At 46.7% G+C, this 14411-nt stretch overlaps 1 protein-coding gene across 1 annotated transcript in view; it reads left to right on the forward strand.

Moving 5' to 3' along the window:
• The first annotated feature begins 3616 nt into the window (after nucleotides 1–3616).
• Nucleotides 3617–14411, forward strand: part of Lrp2 (LDL receptor related protein 2) — a 149714-nt gene continuing 138919 nt past the window's right edge. Inside the window, exon 1 of the mRNA XM_055599703.1 lies at nucleotides 3617–3629. Coding sequence (XP_055455678.1) covers nucleotides 3617–3629 — 13 coding nt within the window. The remainder of the gene's footprint in view (nucleotides 3630–14411) is intronic.

Here is a 14411-nt window from a genome sequence, read left to right on the forward strand (position 1 = left end):
CCTTCCTTCCTTCCTTCCTTCCTTCCTTCCTTCCTTCCTTCCTTCCTCCTCCTTCTCCTTCCTTTCTCTTCCTTCCTCCCTCCCTCTCTCACTCTTTCCTCCCTCCCTCCCTCCCTCCTTCTCCTTTTTGAGATATGTTTTCTCTAAATAGCCCTGGCTGTCCTGGAACTCACTCTGTGCAACAGGCTGGTCTCGAACTCACAGAGATCCACTTGCCTCTGCCTCCTGACAGTTGGGATGAAAAGCGTGCACAACACACCCTCAGCTCTTTTTTCTCCTCTCTTCCCTTCCCCCCTTTTCTTTCCTTCCTCTCTACCTTTCCCTCCCCTTTCCACCATCTATTTATGTATGTATGTATGTATGTATGTATGTATGTATGTATGTATGTATGTATGTATGTATGTATTTGTTTGTTCGTTTGCTTGTTTTCTAGTAGCTACTCGTGACTTTCCCCCTTCTCCATTCCTTTCCACGGCTGGCGGAGTTCTAGAGTTCGTGCAGGTGACCGAGTCTTTCCTCGCGGCCCTGGCCAGCCCTCTGAGCGGCGAGGGCAAGCGCTCGCCGGTGTGCGAGCGGCCGCGATCGCCCGTGATGGACTGTGACCGCGGAGCGCGCCAGGGAGGGGTGTGCGCCCTGCAGCGCGCGGGGCCGGCGGCCAGCGTGTGCGCCCGGGGTCCTGCGCTCCAGGAGGAGAGCGCGGAGAGGCGCGCGCGCGCGCGGAGCGTGCTTGCGCCGTCGGGCCAGCAGCGTTCGAGTGCCCACTCCTCCCGGAGCCGCAAAGTGCAGAGGGCGGGCCGGGCAGCAGGGGGCCCGGCCCGCTGGATTCCCGCATGCTAGTTCCGGGGCGGTCTGGTCTCAAGGGCTTTATGCAGTGTCTGGAGGGTGGGGACTGGCGCGGGTAGAAAACGGGATGCCTCGGGGACCGGGGCCGGCTTTCTGCCTCTAGGGGCCAGCGGAGGTGCCGAGCGAGAGGCGCGTCCCCGAGCCGAGCTGACCGCCCGCGCCGGCTGCGACGCGCGCCCACCTCCCGGGGAAGGAACGGCGAGGCCCGGGGCGGCCTCCGGGATGGAGCGCGGGGCCGCGGCGGCGTGGATGCTGCTGCTGGCCATCATCGCTGCCTGCCCGGCGGCGGTCAGCGGCCAAGGTAAGCGGCCGGCCGTCCCCCGCCGGGCGCGCAGGCGGACGGGGCGCGGGGCCAGCGTGGGCGCCCGCGGAGCTGCTCCGGAGGAGCGCTCGGGAGCCCCCCCGGGGTGACGGCCGCGGCGCCGGCTTCGGTGACAGCTCGCCCCGCGGCGGTCGCGCCTTTGTCCCCGCGGGAGTTGGCCCCGACCCCCGGCGCTTTCCCGGCCGGGGCGGGGCGCTCCCCCACGCCGCCGGCTCCCGGCGCAGCCTTCCACCTGCCGCGTCCCGCGGGCGCGGGAGATCCAATTCCAGCGCGCGCCCGGGGCCGCCGGCCCCAGCCTCCTCCTGCCAGCCTTGGCGAAAACCCCGTCCCTCCGTGACCCCCATGAGACCGCACCTCTTGATACCGATCGTTTACGAGCCCAGATAAGGCGGGGAGGTGGGGTTGGCGGAGAGAGCGGCTGATACACTAGAGGACTTTCCCTTGCCTGCCTGGAGCGGGTGCTTTTGTGTTGATGAATGGGGCCGGTTTGCTGCGGCTGGGTCTTGGGGGCTGGAATGCAGAAAGTTTCCAGGGTGGCTACAGACTTTTCCCAGGTTGTCCCGAGAGTTGGGGGAAAACGGCAGAGGGAAGGGGGAAAATTATTTAGAGTTCAGAATAGAAGTGTGTGTGTGTGTGTGTGTGTGTGAGAGAGAGAGAGAGAGAGAGAGAGAGAGAGAGAGAGAAAGAGAGAGAGAGAGAATGGGAATGGCGAGGAGAACCCGCGAGCTCTCTCCCTGGCTTTCGTTGCTAGGTAGCAGCCTGGAGCTGCGTGTGACCGACCACCAGACAGACAGAGCGGACGCTGCTGCCACCGCGGGGACTAATCTGTCTGTGGGGATGGGCCAGGCCCCCTTTCCCCTCCCGCTCTTTCCCGTCGGACAACTTAATTGCCCTACAATAAAAATGAAACCCCTATTGTCGCAGGATTAGTCAAAGCAATAAATTGATTTCCCCAGATCACATATTGGGGTTGATGGGCGAGGGCTGTGGAAGCCCCCGTTTATAGGGGAGGGAGGGGGAGGGCTTGTGGATGGGTAGCGGCGTGTATTCAAACGGTTAATCTGCTTTCTTTCCTCAATGCTTAACGTAAGCTCCTTAGAGAGATTCAAGTAAGTAATTATACAGCCACTCCGAGCAGCACCCATCTCAGACTTCCTGGGAAGTTTGGAAGCGCCAGCAAATCCACCAGGCTTGGAAACTCTTTCCAGAAGGAGGGGGTTGGTGGTAAGAGAAGACGTCTCACAAGCTCTCCCTTTGAACATCTTTCTGAAGTGCTGGAAGCGCAGAAAAGGGATTTGCTGTTATTGTGTGTGTGAGGTTGGGAGAGTCGCAGCGCTTAGGGTTATATATCACGCGCTAAATATAGCTGGCCCCTGGCTTTGGTGCAGGTTTTTGTCCCTACCTGGAAGGAAAGTTTGCTTCGATTCTTGTGCTGACGTCCCTTTAACCACTCACCGGAACATGCATTCTTTTCCCCGGGTTGGCGGCTTAAGTCACCAAATGCCATGTGCCTAGATTTCCCTAGGTCATTATCCATGTGTAATATGAAAAAGCTGGGAAGCATTCCGAGAGTTTTTAGCAGATAAGGCAGTAGCTAACATTATATGGCTGAGGACACACACACCTGACACACGAATACGTGCATACATATGATATGTGAATGTGTTTTTATGCTGTCTTATTTGATCATTTTTTTGGAGACAGGCTTTCTCTGAAGCCCTGGCTGTCCTGGAACTTGCTCTGTAGGTTAGGTGGGTCTGGAGCTTAGATCTGCCTGCCTCTGCCCCTCATCCCCCCAAGAGTTGGGATTAAATGCGTGAGCCACCACCCTGGTGTTCTTCACTCTAAACTGGAACCCAGGTTTTTTCGTTCTTAGTCTTCACAGTTGACTATTTTAATTTTTTTTTTATTTTTTTTTATTTTTTATGGGCCAGTGTCTGTATGTGTAGCCCAGGCTGCCCTGAAATTTCAATTCAGGCTGCTGTTATCTTCTTGGCTCGGCTTCTAGAGTCAGGATTTAAGAGTGCCCTGCCGTACCTGGCAAAACACCCAGGTTTTTTGTTTGTTTTTGTTTCATTTTTTTCAAACAGGGTTTCTCTATGTGACAAGAGTCCTGGCTGTACTGGACTCACTCTGTAGACCAGGCTGTCCTCAACTCACAGAGATCCACCTGCTTCTGCCTCTTGAGTGCAGGGGCACTAACGGGGTGTGTCACCACGCCCAGCTGCACCCAGGTTTTTAACTACAAAGCTGATACACTAAGAGAACTTCTCAGAATTATGACCATATAAAGGTAAATTATGCAAAATGCTTAGCCTAGCCTAAACGATATAGACAGTGAGAATAAACTAGTGACTATTCCTAATTATATTCATTAATACTTTTTCAACTACACAAAGATCTATTTTTAAAACAGTTATTCATACGTGTAAGAGCACCCGTGCCGTAATAATGCGTGTGGAGGGTAATGCGGGTCCCAGGATTCAGCTCAAGTGTCAGGCTTGGTGGTGGCACTTTTACCTGGGAAGGCATTTGTCGGGCTCAGTCTCATCCAGTCTTTCAGTTCTTTGAGGCGTTCCTAGATCTTAGAATGTATTTTGAAGTGTTTTTTTTTTTTTTTTCTTAAAGAACCTACTACCCGCCTTAAATTTATATTCTTTAATTCAATACAATCTGGTTATGTCTTTAACAACTAGAACTTTTACGATGATTGTACTTTGAGCGGACACGTAATAATGAGGCGACACTTTCGTTCCAACACCGGTCTTTGGAGCCTTATTTTCTGTTGCCTTTACTTCAGGGTGGCCTTCTCTTTCTCTGCTTGAATTTTTTTTTTTTCCTTCTGGTTCTAATGGGGTTCTGCCTCAACTCTTCAGTCATCTCGACTTGATGAGAGGTTTGTAGCCGGAGGGAACCTTAGGTATCTAAGTCTGTGCTCTGTTTTTATACTGATGGGTGGCTAACCCAGCAGGGTGGAGGGAGGCCCTGAAAAGCCTTGAAAGAATGGGGTTGAGTTCCTGGCCTGAGGGCAGGTAGTCGGTGACAGAGCCCAGATGGAGTCAGTCTCTCTTTGCTTATCTGCTTTTTGAGAGGTCCCCACCCTCTTTGGTTGAGACTTTTAGATTCTTTTCAGGTGATCCACACTTATCAGATGAGGGAAAGAATAGCAAGTAGATGACCTTGGCAAACTTTAACGAGGCTGGATGTGCCAAAGAGGCCGTAGAGCGATGGTTCTCAGCCTTCCTAGTGCTCGGCTCTAAAGCAGTTTCTCCTGTTGAGCTGACCCGCAACCATAAAACTGCTGTCGTTGCTGCTTTATAACGGCCACTTTACTACTGTCATGCGTTACAATGTAAATATCTGATGTGATCTGTGAAAGGGTCACTTGATCCCCCAAAGGGTTCGAAACCAACAAGTTGAGAACCGCTGCCATGGAGGAATGTCAGGGCCAAGAGGGATAAGGCTAAGACAGCCTCATAGGTTAAGACAGCCTCAGGACTTGAGTTTGGTCTAGAGCTGATGTCACATCTTCAGATCCACTTTTTTAAAATTTCTTGTGCCATTAATGCACATTCCCGAAGTTCTGGGTTTTGTAGTGTAGACTGCTATAGAACTGAGGTTTTAGATTTAGAAAAAGTAACTTTTAGGTCCTAAAAATGACAAGGTAATCATTAGGTTCTGATTAATCATTGTCTCTAGACAAGCACCCTAACTCTGGACTTTAAAAAAAAAATTAATAAATCTGGGTACAGTGGCTCATGCCTGTAATCTCAGCACTCTGGGAGGCAGAGGCAGGTGGATCTCTATGAATTTGAGGCCATCCTGGTCTACAAAGCGAGTCCAGGAGAGCCAAGGCTACACAGAGAAACCCTGTCTCAAAAGAAAAAAAAAAAAACCAAAAAGATTTAATAAAAAATTTATTATGCTTAAAAATATTGATACTAAGAATCTAGTTAATTCTCAGTATTACAGTATGACAAACATTGTCATACTGGCTTTGTCTATTAAGTCTTATTAGTTAGAATAGGGTAACAAGAAATTATAGGGTACTGAGAAAAATGTTCACTTCTTCATTTATTCTGGTTCTAGGGATCACTCCTTGGGTAGGAGGCACTGTCCTACCTCTGAGCTATATGCATCCTCAGCTCACAAAGAACTGAATTCAAAACAACTGGAGCCATGTGTGGGGAACTGTTTTTCCATGTAATCTCTTGAGACAGGGTCTCACTATATAGCCTTGGCTGGCCTGGAGCACACACCTGACTCTCTGTACTGGGATTAAAGACAGCTATTTAGAGTATGTCTCTCCTCACCGCCTGGTTTTGAAAGACAGGGATTTTCAAAAGACGGTGTAGCCTTGCCTCACCCGGGATTCACTTTGTAGACCAGGCTTGCCTCAAACTCAGAGATCTACCTGCTGCCCAAGTACTGGATTAAAGGTGGTGGCAGTGAATCAGACGTTCAGCTACATGGGAATTCCAAGTCAGCCTGGGCTACCTGAGGTCGGTGATCTTAAAGAAATAAAAGGAATTGCTACTTCCCTTACAAGCCCATAGTGTACTGGTGAGTTGGTAGCCAGGAGAGGAGTCTGGGTTTCACAATTAAAATACTTTGACTCCACTGCAAGGCTTTGAGATAGTCATTCTGTGGTTTCCAATTACCCTTCCCAGGACCTCTCTGGTTTAAGGAAGATTTGACACGCTTCAGGGTCAGATTTGGGTTTCTATTTGAAAATGGTTAGTAGTGGTTTGTCCTGAAATGCCAAGTTTGCTTTTGTGACTCATGTTCTAGAGAGGTCCACGCAGAGAAGTGGGCCATGCTGGGGAGTTTTGGATTGAGACTCTTTGAATCCTCCTCCTCTTCCTTCTTCTCCCAGGAGATCCAATATAACTGCTTGAGCTGCCCTGGGACACTTTTCTTGTCTGTAAAATGGGCTCACATCTATTTCGTAGAATGGTTGTCTAGAGCTGGGTGGTGATGGCACAAGCTTTTAATCTCAGCACTCAGGGTGCAGAGGCAGCAGATCTCTGTGAGTTCGAGGCCAGCCTGGCCTCCAGAGTGACAATAATTATATGGAGTAAATTAGGCAATGAGTGGGAAATAGCTTATAGACTGTATCCATCAGCGTTGTTTTTAGAAATTGAATTTAATGACTTTTGCAGCTAAATGGTAGGACATTGGTGTAGCAAGCCCAAAGCCTTGGGTTCGATCCACTACCAAGACAAATCAATTAAACCTCTAAGAGTGGCTGGCAAGACTTTGCGTATTATTCAGAAATTGTATTGAGGATCAACACTACATTAAACCGATGGAAGCCAAGGAAATGTGTTGAAATCCTTAAGTGAAAAAATACAGACATTTGTCTATTCCATTTATCTTGGCAGAGATGACCAAACATTGGCAATTTCATTTAGTTCAACCCACCATATAATAACTCATTCTGTGAGACCAGCTTTTGTTTTTTCTCTTCTGATCCTGAGGGACTCCATTTTCAGACACATTCTCTCCGTGTAAAATGACTCACTGGCTTTGGAGCTACATCTTGTCATGTCATATCCGTAGGGAGATAGCAGGAAAAAATATTTTTTTTTTGGTTGGTTTTTTTTTGTTTTTGGAGACAGGGTTTCTCTGTGTAGCTTGGCTGTTCTGGACTCAGGCTGTCTGTCCTCACAGCGATCTTCATGCCTCTGCTTCTGAAAACCTCATTGTTAACAAAAGTCTCAGTTGCATTTCAGTGGCTTGGCTGGATCATAAGCTTATTAGACAAATTGATCACCTTCCTCAGGGGTAGAAGTATTCCCACAGGTTGGGATCAGACACATATTTGCTCTCAGACTTTGCAGACAAAGTATGGGCCTCAGATTCAGGGGAAGGCTGTGAACGGGATGGTGAACCCAGGCTGAGCTGCAAATCAGATACAATGCCTTATCAGACAAAATCGGTTAATGATGTTATTTTCATTTTGCATGTGAAGACAGATTTGAAAGGCATATGGAAACTTCTCAAGAGCTTGCAGTCCCAAGCTAACTCAATGAGTTCAAAGGAGAAAAGTATTAGAAACATGCTATGTTCCTGGACTCACTTAGCAATGTTATTATCATCATTACAACCATGGATCTATAGTATAGGCTCATGGGTGCCAGACAAGTATTCTACCACAGAGCCACAACCCCAGCCCTACCCTACAAGTTTAGAAGGAGGAAAGGAAGAACTTCTAGAAAGTTTATTTGCCAAGTAAAGTTTTCTTTCTTCCTTTTTTTTTTTTTTTTTTTCAATTCTTTTTTTGACAGGGTTTCTGTATCTAACAGCTCTGGCTGTTCTGGAACTCACGCTGGTTCCCAAGTGTTAAAGGATTAAAGGCATGTGCCACCATATCCCAGCCCCAAGTAAAGTTTCCTTAATTTGGAGAATGATGAAGCAGAGAGGAAAATTTGGGAAAATGAGTGATGAGATTAGAGCATAGGATTCTTCAGTTCATTGTAGGGCTTCATTCTGCTGTGGTTTCTTTTCTAGTCTACTTCATTCATTTGTTTATGATTCTAGGACTTGGTCCCTTTTCTAACCAGTAGACCAGGACTGTGGGGGTGATCTAGAAAAGAGAAGCATCTGGAGACAGGTTAAGATCTCCGTGGAGGGGCTCGGAGAGATGACTCAGTGGTTAAGAGCACTGTCTGTGCTTTCAAAGGACCTGGGTTCAACTCCCAGCACCCACATGGCAGCTCACAACTCTCTGTAACTTCACTTCCAAGGGATCTGATACCCTTATACTAATGCACATAAAATTAAATAAATTATTGAAAAAAAAATCTCTGCGGAGACAGAATACATCTTGGTGTATATAAAATGCCAGGGGCTTAAGTTCCAGGAGCTGTTCCATAAATGGATTTTTTTTCTTGCCAGGTAAATGCACTCTATTCATTGGTTGATGGTTACTTTGTTAGTCTTTATTTTAAATCTTTTTTTTTTTTTTTTTCATTTTTGAGACAGTTTCTCTGTGTAGTCTTGGCTGTCCTGGACTAGACTCATAGATCAGGCTGACCTCGAACTCACAGAGATCCTCCTGCCTCTGTCCTGAATGCTGGGACTAATGGCGTATGCCTAAATCTTATTCCTGTAGTAGAAATTAAAAGAAGTGGAGAAATTATCGTTTCTAAAGTTCAGTGGTCACCTGTGATTTACAAGGACAGCAGTAAAACACGCGTCTTTCCCAGAAACAGTAAGACTATATACTTTTAACTTTGGAATCTCAGTGTGTTTGGTCATTAATGCTCAGATCATACTGGACCCCCAGGTTGTAAGAAACAGTGAGAAATGAATGAGAGGAGGAAATGTACTTGCCATTCTGTGCATTGAAGAGTGGAGCCACGGTTACCATGGAGATGATGGCTTGTTTATCGTCTACAGATCTCTGGGATCCCAGTTTGTTAGCAATAACTTTCAAGCAATGTACGGTCCGCCAGTGGCTCCGTGATTCCTCTTAACTTTGAAAATAAAGCCTTTATTTTATCACTAACTGCTGATGAGTGCTAAGTGGCAATGCATGTGCTTCTGAGGGTCTGATGGGTGCTGAAACCTGGAAAAGAGGGAGGGTAATTACAATCTTGTTAGGCTTGAGTGTCTTGAATATTCATATAACATCTTATTAGCATCAAGCATTTACACATATGTTGAGCCTAATTCTGTGATTTTTATGTCATTAAGAAGGATGAGTAAAAGCTGAAGAAAAAAATTCATGTCCTTAAATACAGCGGACTTGTTTTGAGACAGGGTCTCTCTATGAAGGGCTGGCTGTCACCATGTAGACCAGGTTACCTCCTGGGTGCTGATATTAAGGGTGTGCACTACCGTCATCAATAATCTTTTTCTCTCACTTTTTTTAAGGGTCTGATATTAGCACAGGCTAGCCTTGAACTCCTGATCCTTTTTGCCTTTTCTTGCCAAGTGCTGGGATTATAGGTATAGACTGCTATACCCACCTACCTTTTGGGTCTTTGTGAGACAGGCTTTCATTCTGTAGCCCAGGCTGGCCTGGAACCCCTTGTGCAGCCCACTCAGGTGCTCCTTGAATTCTTGGCGCTCCTGCCTTGTCTGCTGAGTCCACGGAGGGCAGGAGTGAACTACGAGGCTTGATAATACCTTTGAATTTAAGAATGGATATATTTTATCTGGAATACATTCATATTGGCTGCGTTTAACCTTGCTAAGGGAGAGAAGAAAAGCAGCTCGTGTGGACTTGTGCATTGTTTTGATTCTGATATGGGGAAGGGTGTGGAGAATACCTTTTATTTAAAGAAACAAGAAATAGAAACTCAACCCACACTGGCTAAAACAATAGCGCATTTCCTGGTTCCTGGATGCAGACAACCCTGAGCTGGAGCAGAATTTGGCTGAGGTTCAGCAAGGCTTCCACTCCTTTTCTTTGTGTTTTTCTTCACTCTGTCCTTTTCTAGCATCAGGTTTGTTTTCAGTCAGTTTTCCTATGGTTGCAATATGGCTGCCAGAGCAAACAGGGTTACATGTAATTTTGATCTTGTCTGGGGAAATGCAACCTGGATGCCCCTTCTTTCCTTTCTTCTTTCCTTCCTCCTTCCTTCCTTTCTTCCTACCTCCCTTGTTACCCTCCCTGTCTCTCTCCCTCCCTCTTTCCTTCCTCCCTCTTCTCTCTGAACCTTTCCTTGCTCTTTTCTTTAATTCTCTCTCTCTCTCTCTCTCTCTCTCTCTCTCTCTCTCTCTGTCTTTCCCCCTCTTAGCTCTTGCTGTGTAGCTCAGCCTAGTCCTGAAATTCTTGACCCTCAGTGCTGGGTTTAAAGGTGTGAGCCACCAAGACTTTGCTCCAGTCATACCTTTATTTTTCCTATTGCTTTTGGAGACAATGTCTCATGTAACCCAGGATGGCCCCGAACCCCTGAAACTCCTACCTCTACCTCCTAAGTCTGGAGTAATAGGCACAAGGCACCATGCCAGGCTTCTGTTATGTTCTTAAAAATATAACTGCTTCACTTCCATAACTTAGAATGCTAGAATTTCTAAGGAGCCTGGGTAGATGTCAGCCAGCACGTCAAACCTGGCATATCATGCAGATCACCTGGGGAGCTTTATAGAGCATATAAACTCATAGGCCAGAGCCCACAGTCACTGAACCAGGAGCATGGGAATCTGTAGTTTGAAGTTTCCAGGTGGCTCTGGCGCTCAGACAATTTACGAACAGCTGTTATGGGGAAGCCCTCTCAGTTTTTGAACTGAGACATAGAGATGACCTGTAAATCTCTTCCCATGGCCAATCACTCCACTCCACGAACTCCAGTTTTCCATTTGAACGAGCTACAAGCAAAAGCACTCTTTTGCATCTAAGGTGTGTGAAGTACTGCCCTCATCCCTGAGTGTCCCTACCCGAGCTAGATCCCAAACCTTGGTCACTGTTTGTGTGTCTAAATTGGTGATTTCTTTTCCCTGGTCACCCTAGAAGCCCTTGCCACTTTAAAAAATAAACAGCCTTGAAAGATCTTCTGTTCCAATCCACCACAGCAAGGGTTTTACTTCAGCATGCCCAGCAGAACCCACTGAAGTCAAGGTTTATGTCAGAATACCTGACAGAGCCCGTTGGCTTCGAGAGCAGCCCTCTGCTCTGTGGTTGCAGTGGTAGCCCAGTTCCTTTATACCTTGAGATTGCTGCTCTCACCACCTCCTCCCTGTCCTTCGGACCCCTCACTCACCCACCCCCTCGGCTTATTTCAGAATCAGTGTTCAAGTCACTTCCTTTACACACTCTCAACAGCTTGGCCTGCTTTTATCCTGCTCTGCAAAACCCCAATCCTTGTTAAACAAGTTCTCCACACCTGCTTCTCCGTGTCCACACTTGGCAGGAGAATAGCAAACAGCACAACCCAAAACTAAAGTCATGATGCGAATCTCAAGTTTGGGACCCATTTCCTAACGTGTTCTCCCCTGCCCTCAAACCCTGGACATCACCTGCTTAAATGGTGCTTTTAATTTCATGTTTGTATGTTGTGGCCTTGTGCACACCCCGACTCTGCTTCTAAAAAAAAATGTGGGAATAGGGAGAGAATGCCACACATTTGTATGACAGCGATTGCCTTCTGCTCTTTCAGCCTGCGCAGCCTGTCTGTGTTCTAGAAGAAAGTCCTATCCAAGCAAGTCAAGTTCTAGATCATTCTTTTTCACCCCGACAATTGCCTGAGACCACCATCGTTTCCCCCTCTCCTCTCCTTCCCTGCCTTCTGTTTTCTAACTGCTCCTCTCCACGGTAGCCAAGGCTGACCTCAGCTCAAACTGAGTATCCACTGAGTCCTGATCTATTCACCTTCTCTTATATCACCCAGCACCTCAAGTACCAAGTTACATAACTTAATACTTATTTATTTGCTTGTTTACTTGCTGTCTTCTCTAAGATATAAATTCCATGAGGCAGTGGCTTTTTTTTTTTTTTTCATTTTTTCCTGTTTATTGTTTTATCCTTAGGCTCCACAGCAGGGCAAATGGAGTCAAATGGACAGGTGGATGGATGTCCATGGATATTGAGAGTGGGTTCCCAAAACAACTTAGCCTGGTGGCACATGTCAGTAACCCCAGCTACTCTGGAGTCTGAGGCAGGAGGATTGCGAAACTGAAGTCAGTGTGGGCCATTTAAAGAAGAAAGTCTCAAAGTCATTTTAACCAGATATGACTCATGCCTGTAATCCCAGCATTTGGGAGATGGGGACAGGAAGACTGCCTTGTATTCCAGGCCGCTCTACACTGTCTCGCTGTAGTGAGATCCTGCTTTTAAAAACTCAAAGTAGGGCTAAGGGTGTTACTCAGTTAGAGTGCTTGCCTAGTACACACGGATCTTTGGCTTTCACCCCCAGCACCATAAAAACCGGATGTGGCAGTATACCTGTTATCCAAGAACTTGCTAGTTAGTGTTATCCAAGAACTTGCTAGTTAGTGTTATCCAAGAACTTGCTAGTTAGATGCAGGAAAAATCAGACCTTCAAGGTCATCCTTGAATGATGTATACATACATACATACATACATACATACATATGTATATATACATACACACACATCTGTCTATCTATCTATCTATCGGCTATATAAGAGTTTGTTTCAAAATCAGGAAGTAAGTGAACAAACAAAAATAAGAAAATTTCAAAGGTCCATCTTATAGCTCAGTGAAGGAGCACTTGCTTGTCTTGTGTGCACAAAGACTTTGGATTCAACCTCAAGTACCGAAAAGGGGCGGGGCATCCAAAACTGGTTTTGCCAGCCCATAATATCTTAGGGTCTCTTTTTAGATCCCGCAGGAGGAAAAAGAAGATTGTTGTCTTAATCAGAGCAAGTGGCTTAGCAACTGTGTTTCTCTCCGTCCGAACCGTCACAACCTCCACTCCACCCACTGGTGACCCCCAGTGCGTTTGGGAGTAACGGTTTCTTCATTCCTTTTTAAACTTTCACCCAGACCCATAGTCATCCTGTGAGAATTCCTCTGTATGTCCACAATGGGTCATTCTGCCATTTTTACTACACATTTGATACAGTAGCTCTTACAAAAAGATAAGCCAAAGCCTTTGCATGTTCTGTTAGTGGACTGTCATTCTGTATTTAAACAGAGCACAAAGGAAAGCTGTCTGGGACCATGGTACAGTGAAAACAGCAGCTGAGACAAAAGGCAGTCTCGAGAGGGGAGTGGTTTCCCAACTCCGGGAGGCAGCTGGCCGAGGTGGGAAGACCTTCACAGCGCCCAGCCAACTCCCATGAGTCTTATTTCTGATGGATGAAGGAGAAATAGGGTCTCAGGCTGCTGCTGAAGGCCGGGGCCATTTGTCTGTGGTCACAGACTTTCTAGTCAAGTGTGGGGAAAATGGTTCTGTTGGTAAAAGTGCTTGTCTTGCAAGCATGAGTTTAATCCCCGGCACCCATGAAAAAAGCTGGACTTGTTATTCCAGCATTGGAGAAGCAGAGAGACCAGCCTGCTAACTAGTGGGCAGCGAGGCCCAGGGTGAATGGCTCCCCAGGCTGACCTCTGGCTTCTGTATACATAAAAATAGGTTGGAGACAGGGGGATTGGGACAGGGGATGAGACAGTTGGAGACACATGCACATGAAGGTGAGGAAGCTGGGGAAGTGAGCTTAGTTATAATGACTGATTTTTCAAGCGTCTTCTGCACCCTTGGTGTGTTCCTAGTGGATAAGTAAGAGAAAGGAGAAGCAAAGGGGAAGATGGTTCTCCTGTGCCTAGGCAAACAAACCCTCACTTATACTGTGATTAGGTGACCTCATTTCACAGACTGTCGTCTGAGCAGCTCAACCTTTGGACATGCTTGTTGTACTTTGGCAGTTCCCTCATGCATATCGCACGTGTTGATGGTGACTTTGCCATATTCAGGGGTGATGGAACCGGGAGCTGTAAGACATATAGATCCCTTTGACATACGTCTTTGATATTGAAAAAAAGCACATTTCTCCTCTGACCCCGTCTCTCTCCCATGCTGTGTAGGTATTTCTGTCTGCTGAGTTTCTTTTAGCTGCTCTTCAATTCAAAGCGCTTTGACTTAATCAGATCACATCATATTGGTGGGAAAGCTCCAAGTTTTCTTCCTTGGAAGTTCTAGAAGAGATGAATGACCAAATGAGGGGTGAGTCTCTCTACATCCAGGAGGAGGCTGCTCTTTGGGACAGGGCAGATAGATCCTATGGGTATGTGTAAAGGGTTTTGGTCCTGAAACCTTTCTTACTGTGTCTAAAGATGTCTGCTCCGTCATTACTAGAGCCAGTTCTTCAGGGTGTGATGTGTAGAGAGAAGGGTAGAGGAAGATACCAGAAAGGTGAGAGGGAGTCTAAAAGGAAGCCTATTAACTCTCTCTCTTTCTCTCTCTCTGTTATTGTATACTCTTAAGGTGTCTTTAAAAAGAGCACCAGTTTGAACAGTTCAGCAGACTCGAAAGTAGAACATTTTACATTGCAGCATGACTTTCCTCCATACTTAGCTCAATCAAAATAGGATTCTTAGAAAAAGCTGTAGTTGGATGTGGCAGTTCATACCTGCTTTGGGTCTCAGGACAGTCTGGGCTGCTTGGACTTCAGTAAGATCCTTTCTTAAAACAAACAAACAAACAAACAAACAAACAAACAGAAAAAATTGTTAGGATCCATCAGTCATCATAAGCCTGAGAAGAAGCTCTTGGTTTGGGATGTAGACGCAGGTGTTTCTCTAGACCATAATGAGTGCTGCCACTGGAAAACTCT

Source organism: Psammomys obesus, unplaced genomic scaffold (genome assembly GCF_907164565.1).
Source record: "Psammomys obesus unplaced genomic scaffold, mPsaObe1.curated_primary_1811, whole genome shotgun sequence".
In the NCBI taxonomy this organism is placed as follows: Eukaryota; Metazoa; Chordata; class Mammalia; order Rodentia; family Muridae; genus Psammomys; species Psammomys obesus.